Raw genomic sequence first — 18,994 nt, 5'->3', positions numbered from 1 at the left:
ACTCACCTGTCATTAAAAATGTTTGTCCCAAGTTACTGGGAGAGCAAGCAGCATTTTGCAGTAATGCAAAACGTGTAAGGGAAAGATTAAGGCATATTTTATATCATATTTACATTATATTTGTTAGCCAAATATTGGAAAATAAAAATAAAGGAGTTGTGAGAAAATTATTTCAAATGTATTTCATTAGTTTTAAAGCTAAACAAGGTTTACAACAGAATAACACTTTACATACACATTATATATAAAAGACTACATTAATGATCATCTTTATATGTGAGAAGTCAGTCACAATTTTAGAATTAGATCCACTGAGAACATTTCCAGACTTTACCAGAATTAGAATTTTGCTGGCACAAGCAGATATTTAGATGACCAGATACCTCACAATGGTTCTCCTTACCAATATTCCAATTGCCAAGGTGTTGCCTCAGTATTTGCAGTATTCCTTATACCACGTATGAGGAAGCATATGGACTACTGCAAATACAGAGGTAGCACTATTTAATACAAAACTGGAATGAATTCAAGGGCAAACGATGTCAGTTTCGGTCTTACAATTGCACCTGTAATCTATGTGCACTCAAATTAAGGACAGCTTCCACAAGCCCAGCCTATTACATTTAAATTTCAAAAACCCTACCAGGAAGACCAGAATGCATAGTGTGACCCTAACCCAAGCCTTCCTGTGCACACCTCTGTGACCCTGACCAAAACCTTCCCCCTGCCGCCTTTCTCCCTGCCTTTGTTAAGTATCTATAGTTTTTCAACTACACAATTCGGTGACCCTACTCAGTGCAGAAGATGAAAACTAACATCTGGGCTGGTTTAAAAATTATATTGATTAAAGCAAAACTAAATCTCTTAAATGCATTTGTGCCTAGAAAACTAGATTCAAATTTGATTTCGCTCACAACTAAAAATGATCATACTAGCCCCATCAGAATCACTGTGGATATTTTTCAATACCACAAAATGATTGAGCAATTTTCTATGATTCAGGCTGTTTTTCTGTTTGAGAAAAACATGGGACTTGAATGGAAATACTGTAGGTCATAACCAAGACACAATGACAGGGGTACGTAGGCAACGTTTTTACAGCCAATTTCCAGGTTATATTTGCTTTTGAAGTTAATACTATTTGTTTTCACTCTCATGAACACAAACATGACATCGCGTATTAGCATCTTCTCATTTTCTAAGTATATTGTAGTATTATTTTTTAAAAGGGTCACAAACATCTTCTCAATGTTGTTTCATGGACATGTACATTTAGGGCCCAAATTTAGAGCCCAAATTTTTGAAGTTAACAGGCCAAAATTCTCTCCTCATCTACATCCATTTATCTTCACCGCAAACAATGAGGTTACAAAGGTGGGAGAGCAAAATTTAGCCACAGAGTTTAGTAACCTCACAGGATGCATCATGTCCCTGCAGTATTATGGGGTCTATGAAAAGTGCTCTCTTCAAATCAGTGTATAAAATATTAAGAGAAAGTGGCTGCCTCCAAACCAAATATAGGTGGCCTTGCACCTGATTTACAAACCAAACACAAACCTACCCCTCTCCCACCTGGCTTAAGAATAGGTTTATAAGAATAGGTTTATAATAATTGATTAGCTTTTCAATGTTACACATTGCAGTAGGGAAGACACAAGATCTGGCCCAAGGGCACAGTGCTATATTTAGGGGGATTGGATGGCTCATGAAACTGGTAATGAAAAATAAATATTTCACCAGTAGGTCATCAGTTCAACTTCATTTCAGCTTAGTTGTGAGCAAAAGTCCACAAAGCCTACGTGAAATAAATTGGTGATCTTAGTTCAGTTCGTAGAGGCCAGAGAGCCACGTCACAAACACATGGCTACCTCTGTCCCTCAATCCTTTCTCACCCTTAACAGAGAGAATAAAGACTGAGGCCCTGGTCTAGGAAAATACTTAAGCGCATACTTACCTTCAAGCACACGAGTATCCCACTGCATCTGAAGAAGTGGGTTTTTTACCTACGAAATCTTATGCCCAAATAAATCTGTTAGTCTTTAAGCTGCCACTGGACTCTTTGTTGTTTTTGTGGATACAGACTAACACGGCTATCCCCTGATACTTGAGTATCCCACTGAAGTTAATAGGACTGACTACTCAAGTGCTTAAAGTTAAACATGTGTTCTCATGTATTGCTGAACAGAGGCCTCAATGGGCATGAAGACCGCTTCCCAGCCTAAGATCTGGTTTCTGTGGAACAGCCGTGCACAAAACCTGCGCTGCTCGTGCTTGTGGGTTTAAGTTCATAGGGCTGGCAATCAACTCCCTTTCGTGAGCTTTTCTAAAGCTATAAAATAGAAATGACATTTTAAACATATATTTCCATTTTAAACTTTTGTGCAGTCATACGAAAAAGTAAAGTAATTGGCAATATGCAACATTCCTCTAACTACAACTCTGCACTTTTGTGAGTTACACACAATGCAAGGAGAAGCCATTCAAACTGATATGGGGAAGTGCTGCCCTGAAATACTGGCATGCAAGCATATACAGAAGGGATTAAGAACTGACGTTAATTTCTGAGCAGCCTTTCATGAGGCAGGGCAGTGTTTCTCAGCCTTTTTGATACAGGGGACAGGCTTGCTGCCTTCCTAAGCTGTGTCATGGAGATCTCAGGGTCTGGCCATTGAGAAATACGGATGTAGAGCACTCCATGGATAGAAGGCATTTGTCAGGCTTTCATTTTAATAATCACCAAGGTTAGCCAAAGATTATGTTTAAACAATCTGTTTGATCAGGCATCAGAATTTCTTTGATTACTTTGTAATCCTGTCCTAGAAACAATTAGAAAAGGTGCCTAAACATGAAAATGGCAATTAAAAGGTACAATTCAAAGTAGCAATCCAGCCCTTTTTTACAGATAAGAGGTTGCAAGTTTTGTTATAGTGACTCTCACTATCACCACTCTGGTTAAGAGTTTATCATTGTTCTCATTACTATGTTTATTAGCTGCTGCTGCTTCTCTTAGAAAAAATAGACATAAGTGATGCCATTTTATTTAGAAATCTGGCTACTGAATAGTTACAGCAATTAGGGGTTTGCAAGCAAAAGGCAAAGATTAAGGCGATTTGCTTGTATGATTCAAGCTTTAAAGTTAGCTTTTAGAACTACAGAAGGGCTGAACCTGCAATTCCTACTAATTCAAGTCGTCCCACTGATTTCAACTGGGCTACTCAACTGAACAAGGAGATGCAAGATTAGGTTTTAGATTGAGAGTACAGATTAGTCCTGGTCTGTCATATGACATACCTCTTTATCATTATCTGAGTGAATGAAGTTCCATAATCACTGTTTATTTTATGAAGGAGGAATTGCATAACCTGTAATGCAGCTTTTGTCTTTGTTATCAGCTTTACTGCCAACTAGGCCTGGTTGAAAATTTTCCATCAACATTTTCTCTCGCTCTCTCTCCCCTTTCTCTTTTTTTACTGATAGAAAATTGGGTTTTTGGCACAAAGAAATTAAAAAAAAAAAGCTATGGAAATTATGATGTGCCATCAAAAAACCCCCGAACATCTGAAAAATTTCATCTAAAATTGAAACCCACACTGGCTTAGAAATGCTGCCGCAGAGGCTCACAAGAGCTGCAGTTCAGGTACCTCATGTCCCCTTCTCCTAGCTGGACTGGGTTTTCCAGCTGGACGAGCAGTGGTGTGGCCGCAGGGTTCCTATCTCTCCTGCTTCTGAGACCCCTTCAGGCCCTCTGGAAATCAGTCTCATGTTCAGGGTGTGCAAAAGAGAGCACTGGCACTTTCCTGTTACAGAGTGCCCCTCTCACCTCCTTTGAAAAAACCCTTCTGTGTGTCAGTCATCTTCTCAGACCAGAGGCCAACAGTTTCCAGTGCAAATCTCTACTTCAGTTAATATATAATTAAACTCCTACCAGCTGACTGTTGCTGTCAATGCAGTTGTTTCAAGGATTCAATCAGACAAGCCATTAATATAGATACAGAAACATATACAACTGCTGTTGTATCACTGATGTTACAAATTAATTGTTTAAAAATTCTAATATTTACTCAGTTTGAAGGATTTTCTCTCTATGGTACATTAGGTGAATTTTGCAGAATTACCATATACATTCCTTTTCTCTTTATTCAGAATGCACTTTTTATCTGTGCTACTAACATTGCCTCAGCATTACACACACGTTTGTGCTTCTTGATTTTTTCTATTTTCAGTCTTTTCACATTTAATATGAGAGAAGGAAAACCACAGGTTCACATCAGAATCTTTCAAATAGGGAGAGTCGTGGTTTCCCTGCTATGCTGTCAAATTTCCGCCTCAAACTAATATATGCCCATAGCCAAGTGGGCTGCAGGCGCTTGACATTTCTGAATGTATTTATTTAAACCGATTTCATCTCTGAACAGATGAGAGAGATAAATATATGTCTAATTCTGCATCAGTACACAAGCACAGACTCTGCCAATGTACTTCTTGCTGTAATAAGAGGATGGGAATTTATGCTGCAATTTTTAAAAATTGATTCTATAGAACACTTGTTATTTACACTACTCTGGAGCAACAACAGGAACGAAGGCGCGTAACTTTAGCAGATGACAAAGTAGAATGTTCACAACTCTCTTCCTAACATCCTGTTATTTGTACAGTAATAGAAGTACACAAGGAACTGCTTTATGCAATTAAAATTCATAACCTTTAGAATGTGCAGTATCAGAGTTTATCTCAGGCATTCTTTGTTTACAGGACCTCAGTCTAATGCCAAAACAGCACTGGTTGAACAATGAAATTATATTTACCATGGAATGAAAAACTTGACAAAAAGTGGTATTTCCCACTTTTATGCCCAAAGTTATTCTTATTAATATCATTTGTGAGATCAACAAATGTGATCTATAAATGTGATAAATCTTTTGAAGCACTTGGAGGAGAGGAAGGTGATCAGGAACAGTCAACATGGATTCACCAAGGGCAAGTCATGCCTGACCAACCTGATTGCCTTTTATGATGAGATAACTGGCTCTGTGGATATGGGGAAAGCAGTGGATGCGATATACCTTGACTTTAGCAAAGTTTTTGATATGGTCTCCCCTAGTATTCTTGCCAGCAAGTTAAAGAAGTGTGGGCTGGATGAATGGACTATAAGGTGGATAGAAAGCTGGCTAGATTGTCGGGCTCAACGGGTAGTGATCAATGGCTCCATGTCTAGTTGGCAGCCGGTATCAAGTGGAGTGGCCCAAGGGTCGGTCCTGGGGCCGGTTTTGTTCAATATCTTCATAAATGATCTGGAGGATGGTGTAGATTGCACCCTCAGCAAGTTTGCAGATGACACTAAACTGGGAGGAGAGGTAGATACGCTGGAGGGTAGGGATAGGATACAGAGGGACCTAGACAAATTGGAGGATTGGGCCAAAAGAAATCTGATGAGGTTCAGCAAGGACAAGAGCAGAGTCCTGCACTTAGGACGGAAGAATCCAATGCACTGCTACAGACTAGGGACCGAATGGCTAGGCAGCAGTTCTGCAGAAAAGGACCTAGGGGTTACAGTGGACGAGAAGCTGGATAGGAGTCAACAGTGTGCCCTTGTAGCCAAGAAGGCCAATGGCATTTTCGGATGTATAAGTAGGGGCATTGCCAGCAGATTGCCAGCAGGAAGTGATTATTCCCCTCTATTCAGCACTGGTGAGGCCATATCTGGAGTATTTGTCCAGTTTTGGGGCCCCCGCTACAGAAAGGATGTGGACAAATTGGAGAGAGTCCAGCGAAGGGCAACAAAAATGATCAGGGGGCTGTGGCACATGAGTTATAAGAAGAGGCTGAGGGAACTGGGATTGTTTAGTCTGCAGAAGAGAAGAGTGAGGGGGGGATTTGATCGTAGCGTTCAACTACCTGAAGGGGGATTCCAGAGAGGATGGAGCTTGGCTGTTCTCAGTGGTGGTAGATGACAGAGCAAGGAGCAATGGTCTCAAGTTGCAGCGGGGGCGGTCTAGGTTGGATATTAAGAAACACTTTTTCAGCAGGGGGGAGGGTGGTGAAGCACTGGAATGGGTTGCCTAGGGAGGTGGTGGAATCTCCGTCCTTAGAGGCCTGGCTTGACAAAGCCCTGGCTGGGATGATTTAGTTGGTGTTGGTCCTGCTTTGAGCAGGGGGTTGGACTGGATGACCTCCTGAGGTCTCTTCCAATCCTAATCTTCTATGATTCTATGATAAGGGAAAGAGTCTAAAAATTATTTACTAGTAATTCTGTTTGTGATAGACTCCTCTAAGCCTTACGGTGCTACCAACTGGGAAGCAAGGAGGTAAAGTGTTGTGAGCCCCCACTCCTGACTATATAGGCCTCAGCCAGTCCCCATCACTCCTGTTAAAGAGACCTGCAGACTAAGAACAGAATGCAAGGTAGTGAGACAAATAATTCACAAACAAGCAATGGCACCAACCTCCAACAGGGTAGGAGGGTGGGATGCAGAATGGGAGAAAAGGAGATGACAAACAGAATTCATAGGAAGTAATATCCCCTTGCCATAAGTATCTATTTTCTTCTATCCTATGGCAGTGGATTCAAACCCAGACCGCAGACATCACATGCAGTAACTTCAAAAGGCAGGCATTCCTTACTGTGAGACTACAAGACCCTGTGGCTGCTGGAGGTATCCTGAGAGCAGAGAGTATGCAAAGACATTCTTGCCGCCATCCAGACATAGGGGGATCAAGGAGAAAAACTCCCAGAAATATAGTGTGTGAAAAGAGGGGTACCCCGATAATTGCCCTGGCAGGCGACAGAAGTCATCACAGTTAGACTGTCACAGTGGAACAGGATGTAGTAATTCAAGTACCAGGTTCTCCGATGGCAGAAGAGCAACATGAAAGGTGTAGCTTGAGAAGACTGATACTCAACCTGCATTGCTCCATGGACCAGTGACTCTGGGCTGGCCATCTGTTCACTGCATCACCCCATTCGAAGAGTCTCATATTGGTGGGGAATACAGAAGTGAGGGATGAAGAGAAGGCAGAAAGAAAGGGTGGATGGAGAAGCCCACCAGTCCAGAGAGACAAACTGTTAGTGTAAAAACAAGGGTTCCTCCAGGGAATAGAAGGAGTGCCATATGGGCAACAGGGAAGTTACAAGGGAAATAAGTCCTGAACTTACTCCAACTCTCAGTGCTTAAGTCTCACCATCATCAAAACAAGGACACAAATACTTCCCTGTCTCAGTCAGATTGTGAGGCCTGTCTCATTAGTATCTGTAAAGTCCTATTAGAACCTATAAGTTGATATTTGCAGACAAAAATCCTACATGAATATGCAGTTAAGGTGCAATGTATATATCAGCATTGTAAGGGTAAAAAACACTACCGGAATGTTTTAGTTATCCCAAAAGAAGTATCACAAACCTAGGAAATTCAGTGTTAAGGTTTCACTTAAAAGAAATGTAATCATGTTACTGTTTGGAAATGCACAGCGAAGGCACCCAAGCAACCTTACCACTGCAGTACAGTGCAGCATGCAATAACCACACGATTATGATGAATCCATTTTAGTGACTGTGCTTCCAGACTACATTATCCTGATTTTTAAAGACTCAGTTTTTTCATATCTTTTCCTCTCATGGTGTCACTACAGGGTAGCATTAAGGTTGAGTGTCCTGGCTCGGAGCTCTGCTCTTTCACCCTCTCCTCCTAGCCTGAAGGAGAGCTCTCAAGATTTCTTACCTCCTTTTCTTCTTTAGTGACCCTGCAACAGGGAAATAGAGTGAAAGAGGCAGTGGGAAGGAAAGAATAGGAGACTCAGGAGAAAAGGCAAACAACATTGGTAAGAGGATGTTCTGGCTGAGGCTAAGTGATCAAGGGCAGAACTTCACATCTCTTTGCTTCACAGTAGTGGGCATCATGATGCTGTTTGTCTCTTAATCTACTGATGTAGGATGACAGAGGATTGATATAGAACAATAATGATCTTGTGAGTAGCATTCAAATACAAAAGAGTCTTTGGATGTTCAGATCTCCTTGGGAGGATATCTCTATGGAGCAAAGAGTTATCAAGTTTGGGAATGGAATATCTGCAGCTTGAGAGACTCGGGCAGGTGTAAGTGAGGTGAGCTAATTTTGATGAGTGGTGGGACTAGCTCCCCACCATCATAGAAGATGGTCAATGATCTGCACTGAGTTTGCAGCACTGACCACTCCAGACTCTTCATTGTGAAGATCGGAGAGAAGACAAGAATGGAGAGGATAAAAGCATGAATGGATAGAGGCACTTCCTAGAGGCCTGCAGCATTCTTAACAGGCTCATAGCCGAGCCAGCCCAGTAGCAAGCTGCTACTGAGGGACCAGAGACAGAGGACAGGGCTGTGACATTGTAGCTTAGCTTAGAATATACAGAGGAAGCTGTTCAGGAGCCAGAAAGTTTAATCAGTGAGTTGCCTGTATGACCTTTTATGGGCAGAGTTATCTCAATAGTCTTTGCCAGACTAGAGGATTTACTATGCAAGTAAACTTTATCTTTACCAAAATACAAAACGTTTGACCATAATGTTACTTTTGTTTCATTACTGGACAGTTTTTATGCATTAAATTATTTCAATAATGCAAATGGTGTCATATCTTTTGTTAAATCCCAAAAAAAACTCAATGGCATCTGAAATTGGTTAGTAATGGTATGGTACTGAATACTGGAAATTGCATAGTAATAAACCCATTAAAAGTGAAATTGGCAGAACATGACTATAAATGTAAACACTGGGCCTCCTTACTCCTCATACAGCATCCCCTCTATGTGTCTCAGGGTCGCATCTGCTTTCTCTAGTGACACTCACATTTTTACTCTGGTTACCCCCCTGAATTACAACTAGCTATGAGAGACTGACCTGGATTCTGTTCTGCGTCACACAGAATCAACAAAATAGTCAAATGAATTCTGGCTGAATAATCTGTTTTTTTTTAACTCGTGATGAATACAACACAGTTTTCATGTCTCAGATGGAGTTTACAGAGTTGGCAGTTAGGTATGTCACCTTGAATTGTAAGCTAGGAAATTTGTGTGGCCAGTCATCGTAAAGAATAAATAAGGAATGCGCATGTCATTCTTATAGAATCAATTTTTAGTGTGTAACCGTATTTGAATCAGTGGATAGTCTGGAACCAGTATGGAATGAAGGTTTGTAAGTAGAGTAACATTTTCAAAATGGAGCTTTTGCGATCTCCCAACAGGTCCTGACTTATTCATAGAAGTTTAACATATAAAAGCATACATTTCTCACACACTGTAGGAACCCTGTTGGTTCTCCCACAAGGACAGAGAATGGAGAATCAAGCAAGTAGATCTCTCTCTCTGGTTTTAATTCTCATATAACGCTTATACAGCACAGTGAATAGGTTCAACCCACTTTGTATTTTACAAATGTATCTAACAATATTTTAATCAATTAATCCTGGTTTGATAAAATGCATAAACTATTTTTTATTAAAAAAATAAAAGGACATACATACACAATATCCTCAACTAAGAAAAGCTGCCATTTCTTTTGTGTGATTTGTGGGACCCTATGGGGTACTGGGAAAATGTAGAGCTGATTTGAAAAGCTAGCTTGTCATTTTCCTAAAATTTCCCTGAGGTTGCTACACTTTTCAGAGGATACAGCTGTTTAATTTGGGGGACAATAGGTTGGTTGAGCTTGTTTGTTTACATTTTAACAAAGTCTTTAACTAATGAAAGAGCACAATAACTAAAACAATAAAAATAAATCAGTGTCACATTTTCACAGACGAAAACACTACTTTTATTAAAAAGCTTTCTAGCCATTAATTTTTTTTAAAAAGGTCACATTTAACTGTATCAACCAAGTAACAGGTTCTTAACTAACGATGTTTTGCCATTTAAAATGATATTGTACATTTACATATGAAGTATATAGACATATATCTACAGCACATTGGCACAGTCTATATTTTGATCGAAGTTATATAGAAGCATGACTTACACAACATACTCATGCATGTTGTATTTTGCCAATACCACATTATATCTGACGAAAGCTACATGTTGTAATAATAATATTATTCAAGATATTAACAATACAAAATGATGCAGATATAACAAAGTAGCAAATTTAGTGAATTAGACTCTATGGCACTCTACCACCTTGAAGAGAGAAAATATGCTTGTGGGATAAGTTTTGGATGGAATAAATGATTCCTATCCTTCTTGGGCTTGAGCCTCACCACTGAAGCCAATGGGAATTTTGTCACTGACTTCAATGGGAGCAGAATCAGAGCATCTAATCTCATGCTGGGGGTCTAGACAACGAGCTTGATCTACAACCTTTACATTCACCTCCTGGGTCAACTAATGAGTGACTCAGACAAGACACTGTCAACATGACATCTGAAGACCATGTAGAATTTCCATCCATCCAGATGTTCAGGCTATGCGGAAAGCAGATATTAAGTACACCCTCCAGCAACCTATGTTTTAGGATGCAAGCTGTAACCAGAGTCCCCATTTCAGAATAAAACCGAAATAATAGGGAAGAGAAACCAGACACTTAATATCTTACCTAGCTATCTTGTCACTGCAAGACATAGTAAGCAGTCTCTCTCCCTGTAATACTCCGTCCCACGTCTGGATGGTAGTAGTAGATCGGACTGGAATTGTCCCTTCTCCAGATTCTATTTTTGTCCGTAGCTGTCCTCTTGCTTTCCGGTTTGGATGTCTGTCTCCCTGATCTGAATGACAAAAATTGTTTTAAGTCAATTAAGAAACAACTGTACAGAAGCAGTGGTCATGAAATGAGTGAAGGCAATATATTTTTATGCTGGTAACCATCTTGGAAAAGGTCACAAAGTTTGGTACCGATTTCTATTACTCATTTTAATTTAGCTACAGCATCAAATATCTTTCTTGTATACAATATTCTCCAAAATACATTTTCTATTAAACCAAGCTTTTCAGGAAAGAACATCTCAGATATAGTATTTAGTTCTGAAGTTCAGTTCTGGGCATTTCAGTGCTAGAATGAAATTAACAAATCAGTGTAGTTTCGCCATGTGGGCCCCAGGATATTAGAAAGACAAGGTGGATGAGGTAATATCTATTATTGGACCAGCTCTCTCACTGACAGATGTTGGGCCAATAAAAGATATTACCTCTCTCACTTTGTCTCATTAACAAATCAGGAAATTCAGAGAAGAGCAACAAAAATCATTAAAAGGCAGCAATGATGAGGAAGCCCAATGAGTTCCATAAGGACACAAAGTGAGTTATTGGCTTATCCCTAACAGAACCCAGGATCTTCCCAGCTCTAGCTTCTAGCCCAAATGGCCAGTTTTTCTGTTTATATTTAGTCTAAAGTAAATGGTCCAGATTTTCAAGAAGAGATCTTTCTTCCCCCCCCCAAATCCATATACAAGAGGCCAGAATTAAAATGACTGCTTACTTCTAATGTTGCCATTTGTCTGTAATCAAATATACTCTAAGCAATTCCTTGATAGCTAGAATCATACCCTCTTGTGCTGCTTCATGTGGTGAGAAAATCCGAGCATCTCCACATGGAGAGGTGCTGATATAGAGATGAAATTGCACATTTTCTTTCAGTTTAAATCCGCCTCGTTCAGACTTGATAAAGATGGATTTTTGTTGATCTTCTTTATTACTGGAATATAAACAAAGAAGAGAACTGTAGTCAAAACCTGAAGAGAAACAAATGCAGGAGATTAAGCCCAGTGTAACTTACTATACATTAAAATTATTAACGTATGGCATCAAATGTGTCACCTAAGCGTTACTGCAAACCATACAGAAAGAAAAGAAGTTAGAAACAAGAAATAAAGAGTACCTGACATTGCCCAGTGAACTTATAAAGGACCATTAGTAACTGAAACAAAACTATACATCTGCTAGTCCATTTGATGGCATTTTAATTTTATTTCCACCAATTCAAAGAACAGTTGAATAACTAAAATGTGTTTACACTTTGAAGAACGACATGATTAATTCATAACTCACTATTTCTGAACCATAATAAAAATATCAGAGTTCAATATAGTTATAGATATGCCTCCTTAAATGAGTGTTTTTCTGTTAAGCTCACACTTTGTGACAGGGACCAGAGCGTTCAATTTAAAATTTCAGTAACTTCAGCTATTTTATATGATAATTTTTTCAATGGGACTCCTTAGCTTTGTGTTACAATTCAACTAATCATCAGATAGACACATGATGTTCATAGCACAATCTCAGCCTCCTTAAACTTACCTTACAAACAGCTCAAGTTGTGTGTAAAGAAATTTAAGCAGGCACCTGCGAGATATAATTTCTGCATGGCAATCGTTTAATGCAAGACCACGGTCACTCATGTATTCTCCATTTATGCATTTCGTCCCTGTGGAAACACTTATAACCTGGGCATCCTTCACATCTGTACCTGGGAAACAAATTTCAGGAAGAAAATGTAATTAAATGCACACAAATTTAATAACTGACTTTCCTTTTGGAATTCAAACATGTTCTTAAAAAAGAAAGTATTTTTCTTCAAACATTTTCTTTACAAAAAAAGCTTCAATCTGAAAGCGGAGGTTACTTACCTGGAACTGGAGGTTCTTGAAATGTGTGGTCCCTTTCTGCATTCCACTGAGGGCAAGGTGCAAGCGAAGTGCCCACAGCCAGAGCTTTCCGAAGTAGTAATGTCCTTGGGTCCATGCATGTGCCCTTACATTGCCTCATCGTTTCGACTAAGGTGGTAAAGGGCAGCAGGGCTGGCCTTAGGGGTGGGTGACCCCCCAGGTGCCGTGGTCAGGGGGCGCCATGCGCAGTGCAGAGGTGTGCTGCTGGTGCGAAGGGTAGCACCCGGAACAGTGAGTGACAGCAGGGAGTGCTGCACATGGGTGAACTTTCAGGAGGCACAGGGGCATTGCCCCCCCCGCAAATTCACAGAGGCAATGCGTGAGGGTGTGCCCAGATTTCTTCCTGCTTCTCCCCATGGAAAAATGTGTTCAGGGGGGTGAGTGGCAACACATGGAGCGCTTGGTGTTGCTGCTGGGCTCCCTCCCCCCAGAATGTTCCTCTGGGCTGGGAGGGGGGGATGAGCAGCAACACCAGACGCTCTGTGCGTCCAGGTCACTTTCTCCACCAGGGCTGTGTAGCATCAGGAGCTGCTGTCCTGCCCTTCCCTTATGCAGCCCACATGGGGGAAGTGATCTGGACACAAGGAGCACCTAGCGTTGGAGGGGGTGCAAGGGACTGGGGAGAAGGGGCACAGGAGGTGAGTGCAGGGGACTGGGGAGAAGGGACACAGGAGGAGTTAAGGGAGAAGGGGTGCAGAAGGGTTTGGGGGAGAAGAGACACAGGAGGGGAGTGCAGGGGTTAGGAGAGAAGGAAGTGTGGGAGGAGCTAGGGGAGAAGGGGTTATTCATTATGATAGTTATTACTGTGTATTTTACAAATAATTTCAGACATACGTTTCAGATTAGATGCCTGAAATCGCACTCAGTTTTATCAGCAAAAACAACGAGGAGTCCTTGTGGCACCTTAGAGTCTCACACATTTATTTGGGCATACGCTTCTGTGGGCTATAACCCACTTCATCAGATTCATGGAGTGGAAAATACTGTCTGCAAATCTACTCAAGGGACACCATCATAGGACATAGCCACATCAGCCACACCATCAGGAGCTGGTTCTCCTGTACATCTACCATGTACATTGGACAAACCGGACAGTCTCTATGCAAAAGAATAAATGGACACAAATCAGACATCAAGAATTGTAACATTCAAAAACCAGAAGGAGAGCACTTCAATCTCCCTGGACACTCAATAACAGATTTAAAAGTGGCCATTCTTCAACAAAAAAACTTCAAAACCAGACTTCAAAGAGAAACTGCAGAACTTGAGTTAATTTGCAAACTTGACACCATCAAATTAGGCCTGAATAAAGACTGGGAATGGCTGGGTCACTACAAAAGTATTTTTCCCTCTGTTGATACGCACATCTTCTTGTCAGCTGTTGAGAATGGGCCACTTCCACCCTGATTGAACTGGCCTCGTTAGCACTGACCTCCAACTTGGTAAGGCAACTCCCATCTTTTCATGTGCTGTATTTTTATACCTGCCTCCTGTATTTTCCACTCCATGCATCTGATGAAGTGGGTTCTAGCGCACGAAAGCTTATCCCCAAATAAATTTGTTAGTCTCTAAGGTGCCACAAGGACTCCTTGTTGTGTTTGCTGATACAGACTAACATGACTACCACTCTGAAACCTGTCAGTTTTATCAGTGACTACCATCTCTCAGCTTCTCTGCACTAGGACAAGATGAGTTCATCTCCCCCTAGGTCTGCTTAGGTTCTCTCCTTCCCTTACTCTCTTCTTGGGAGCATGCAGAAACCTACCAGCAGGAGCCAAAGATTTGAGCCTGAAACCTTTACGCTGTAAGGAGTCCTTATTCATATTCTTAATCTCACTTAACTCAGGAAGGTTCCAAGATCTGTCCCCAGCTCCTGCTGCAGCTCAGCAGTTCAGAGTTTTGGAGCAGCGCTATATTTGTGTTGATTTGTCTGCAAACATTTTGATGTTTTGCTGCTGTCATGAGGAATAAAGAACGATTCTATGCTTTTTATCCCGAAGTAAAATCACATATGGCAGACTCCTACTGGCTATATACAGAGCATGTTGTGAGAGATAAAGCATGTTTTCTTGCTGATTCTGAGACAGACATTGTAGATGTGTAATGCTGTTAAAGCTAGAATGTTAGAGTTTGCACAGGAATTACTCTACAAATTAATTCCTAATAAAGATAATTTCTTCAGAATAAGCACTGGAATCATCTTTTATAATACTGATTAGCCTAATCAAATTATTTTTGTAAAGATTGTTTAATAGCAGACAATATATGTCTACGTCCAAAATTTATATCCTTTATGCCATGGTTTTTGCACTTGTTTATATATTTTTATTATTGCTTTTTGTTTTTTAGCTAACACAGAAGTTGCTAGGTGGTTGCTATACAATTATAACAAGAGAACCCAGGCAAACCAAGCGCTGTATGTTCTGTACTCCGTTTGACTGGTTATTGTGAGTAAGTTTTTTAAGCCTTAATCTCGTGAGACTCCATTTCCACAGCTACGGATCGTGGAAATTCCTGTAGTAGGTGATGGAGTGCTCACCCCGTTGTACTGGAATTTATGAAAGAGTGCACTTCTGTTTTAGATTACCTACCTCCCACTTTTTTTAAAAAATTACATATCCAAAAACAAAACAGGTAAAATAAGTCTTTATCCTATTTGTTTTTTTTTTTTAAATATTAACTCTGCAATTACGGACCAGCAAGAAGGAAACCTGATCTATAAATGATCTTTTCTCATAGCATTGTATTAAACCAGCTGGACAGAGAAGATATAAGAGACAACCTCTAGGAAGTAACGTCTTTTATGATGTACTGAAAGATTTGCTGTTCTGTATAGTGTTTTGAAGTTGAAACTCCCCGCCCCAGCCGCACCCTGCAAATCACGTGGTGTGACAGTGTGACAAATTTCCTGTGACAGCGGTTCTCTGGTTTTTTGCCTTCCGAGTTGGGCGGCCAGAGAGCGGCAGCTGCTGGCCAGGCACCCAACTCTGAAGGCAGCACCACCACCATTAGCAGCACAGAAGTAGGGGGGCAATACACCATATACCACACTTTGTTCTTCGCACGTAAAAGGCCAGGGGCCCTACGTACATCCAAAGAGTGGAGCTGCCGTTTCTCACTTGAGGCGTGCGGTTTGGGAAAGAAAGCAGGCACGTGTGTGGGTTGGTTGTGGTGGAAGCAGGAAACCACCTTTGGTTGAAATTTAGGATGCAGGTGTATTGAGACCTTGTCTTTATGGAATGTAGTAAAAGGGGGGGGTTTCCATCATAGCTACCAGTTCACCAACCCTCCTTGCAGGGGTAATGGCGACCAGAAAAGCTACTTTCATAGAAAGAAGAGACAGGGGGCAAGAGGCCAAAAGTTCAAAGGGGGAGTTCATTAATGACGTGAGGACTAAGTTGAGGTTCCATTGAGGAGTGACAGCCTGGATGGACGGGTATTTGTGTACAAGGACCTTCCAGAATCTGGTAGTCAAGAGGTGGGTGAAGACGAAGTGCCCCTCCATGGGAGGGTGGAAGGCACTAATGGCCGCTATATGTACTTTGATGGAGTTGAGAGTGAGCACTAAGGTCTTTAGAGAGAGAAAATAGTCTAATAGCATGGGGATGCCCATGGCCTTGGAGTCAAGACCTCTATGTAGGGCCCAGGTAGTGAAACAGGTCCATTTGGCCTAGTAGGATCACCTTGTGGACTCCTTTCTGCGATTAGAGAGGATGTCTCAGATTGCCTGTGAGCATTCCTGCATTAGGAGAGGCATCCATCCAAATACCACACTGTGAGATGAGGTGCCCTCGGTGTGCCATTGTGTTGCGTGAGTAGCTGCGGGAATGTTGGGAGCAGGAGTGATGGACACTGACACGTGAAGAAGAAGAGGAAACCAGAACTGGGGAGGCCAATATGGAGTAATCACAGGATGACCGTCGCTCTCTCCCATCTGAGTTTGTGCAGAACATGTGGCAATAGAGGGCACTATATTAAACCGTAGCTGATCTGGTCCAACCAGTTCATGATCAGGGCGTCCCCTTGCAAGTGGACATTGAGTCCTCCCCTCAAACAGTACTGAATGCGCTTGGTGTTGGTGAGATGCAAAGAGGTCCCTGATCAGTGTTTCCCAGTGGCTGAAAATGTCCACATCTACCGCGTCATGCAATTCCCATTTGTAGCAGGTTACTAAGTTTCTGCTGAGAGCATTGGCCAGTACACTCTGAGCTCCCAGCAGATAGGCTGCCGACAGGAGGGTCTGATGTGAAATGCACCATTTCCAGTTCCACACATAGTGCTCGAGACCGCGTGCCCCCTTGCTTGTTTATGTAGTAAACCTTAGTAGTGTTGTCTGACATAATGAGGACATGATGAGAACAGATAGTTGTTAAGAACATGTGGCATGCCTTGCATGCCGCTCAAAGTTCCAGGATGTTGATGTGCATCCTGGCTTCCCGAGTGGTCCAAGCGCCTTGCATCCTGTGATCTCCCTTGTGGGCACCCCAGCCTTTGAGTGATGCATCCATTATAATTGTAACACTTGTGGAGCATGGAAGGAAGGGCATATTGAAGCAAATGTGGAGTGGGTTTGTCCACCATCAGAGGGAAGAGAGGATTTCTGGTGGAACGTTGAGAATGGTGTCCACGAACTGGTGCATGGGAGAGTAGACTCCCTGCAGCAAGAGTTGGAGACAGACGAATCTTAGGCAAGTGAAGTGCATGACGTATGTGCATGCTGCCATGTGACCGAGGAGGGAAAGGCAAGTTCTTCTGGCTGATACCAAGGGGCTGGAAGTTACTAAGGTGATCAGGTTCAGTAAGCTCAGGAATCTGTCTTTTGGGAGATAAGCGTGTGTGGAGGCCACGCTGATGCATGCTCCTATGAATTCTAGGGATAGTGTAGGGCGTAAAGTTGATTTTTCTGTGTTGATGCTTACTCCTAGGAGGAGAGGAATAGAAGAAGCTGGGATGCCAATTCTCAAGCTGCTGCTCTGGACTGTGTCACCAGCAGTCAATCATCTAGATAAGGGAAGAGAAGGACTCCTTGTCATGAGAGGTGAGTCACTACAACACAGAAAACTTTTGTGAAATCTCGTGAAGCAGTGGTAAGTCCAAATGGGAGACCCCAGTATTGGAAGTGCCGAGGACCCACCATGAACCTCAGGAATCATCTGTGGGTCACACGTATGTCACTATGGATGTAGGCATCCTGCATACCTACAGCCATGAACCACCTTCTAGTGAAGGTATGAATTGCCACAAGTGTGACCATGCGGAACTTTGATTTTCAAATGAATCGGCTGAGGTGTCAGAGATCCAAGATTGGTCTCCTTCCTCCCTTCTTCTTGGGTATGAGGAAGTAGTTGGAGTAGAATCCTGTGCCCTAAGGGTCTGCAGGGACTGGCTCCATTGCTCCTCTTTGCAGGAGGAGTCGACCTCTATGGCAAGAATACTGTTCATAGAATCATAGTATCAAAGAAGATTAGGGCTGGAAGAGACCTCAGGAGCCAGGGCTTTGTCAAGCCAGACCTTAAAAACCTCTAAGGATGGAGATTCCACCACCTCCCTAGGTAACCCATTCCAGTGCTTCACCACCCTCCTAACAGTGTTTCCTAATATCCAACCTAGACCCCTCCGCCCCACTGCAACTTGAGACCATTGCTCCTTGTCCTGTCATCTGCCACCACTCAGAACAGCTGAGCTTCATCCTCTTTGGAACCCCCCTTCAGGTAGTTGAAGTCTGCTATCAAATTCCCCCTCATCCTTCTCTTCTGCAGACTAAATAAGCCCAGTTCCCTCAGTCTCTCCTCGTAAGTCATGTGCCCCAGCCCCCTAATCATTTTTGTTGCCCTCCACTGGACTCTCTCCAATTTGTCCACATCCTTTCTGTAGTGGGGGGTCCAAAACTGGACGCAATACTCCAGATGTAGCCTCACCAGTGCCGAATAGAGGGGAACAATCACTTCCCTCAATCTGCTGGCAATGCTCCTACTAATACAGCCCAATATGCCGTTAGGCTTCTTGGCAACAAGGGCACACTATTGACTCATATCCAGCTTCTCATCCACTGTAACCCCCAGGTCCTTTTCTGCAGAACTGCTGCTTAGCCAGTTGGTTCCCAGCCTGTAGCAGTGCATGGGATTCTTCTGTCCAAAGTGCAGGACTCTGCACTTGTCTTTTTTGAACCTCATCAGATTTCTTTTGGCCCAATCCTCCAATTTGTCTATCCTCCAATTTGCTGGATCCTATCCCTACCATCCAGCATATCTACCTCTCCCCCCAGCTTAGTGTCATCCACGAACTTACTGAGGGTGCAATCCATCCCATCATCCAAATCATTAATGAAGATGTTGAACAAAACCGGCCCCTGGGGCACTCCGTTTGATACC

General features: G+C 42.1%; 1 protein-coding gene across 11 annotated transcripts in view; it reads right to left on the bottom strand.

Moving 5' to 3' along the window:
- The window catches only part of ADARB1 (adenosine deaminase RNA specific B1), a 225,200-nt gene that overhangs the window by 15,493 nt on the left and 190,713 nt on the right, over positions 1 to 18,994 (bottom strand). For all 11 annotated transcript variants that reach the window (XM_073306981.2, XM_073306982.2, XM_073306973.2 and 8 more), the window contains 3 exons: positions 12,256 to 12,424; positions 11,505 to 11,653; positions 10,559 to 10,727 (listed from right to left, as the gene is read on the bottom strand). In XM_073306981.2, the coding sequence (XP_073163082.2) occupies positions 10,559 to 10,727; positions 11,505 to 11,653; positions 12,256 to 12,424 (487 nt within the window). The remainder of the gene's footprint in view (positions 1 to 10,558; positions 10,728 to 11,504; positions 11,654 to 12,255; positions 12,425 to 18,994) is intronic.

This window comes from Lepidochelys kempii, chromosome 11 (assembly GCF_965140285.1).
Source record: "Lepidochelys kempii isolate rLepKem1 chromosome 11, rLepKem1.hap1, whole genome shotgun sequence".
NCBI lineage: Eukaryota > Metazoa > Chordata > Testudines > Cheloniidae > Lepidochelys > Lepidochelys kempii.
The sequence above is the reverse complement of the archived record's forward strand: the minus strand, read 5'-3'. Positions and strand labels throughout refer to the sequence as shown.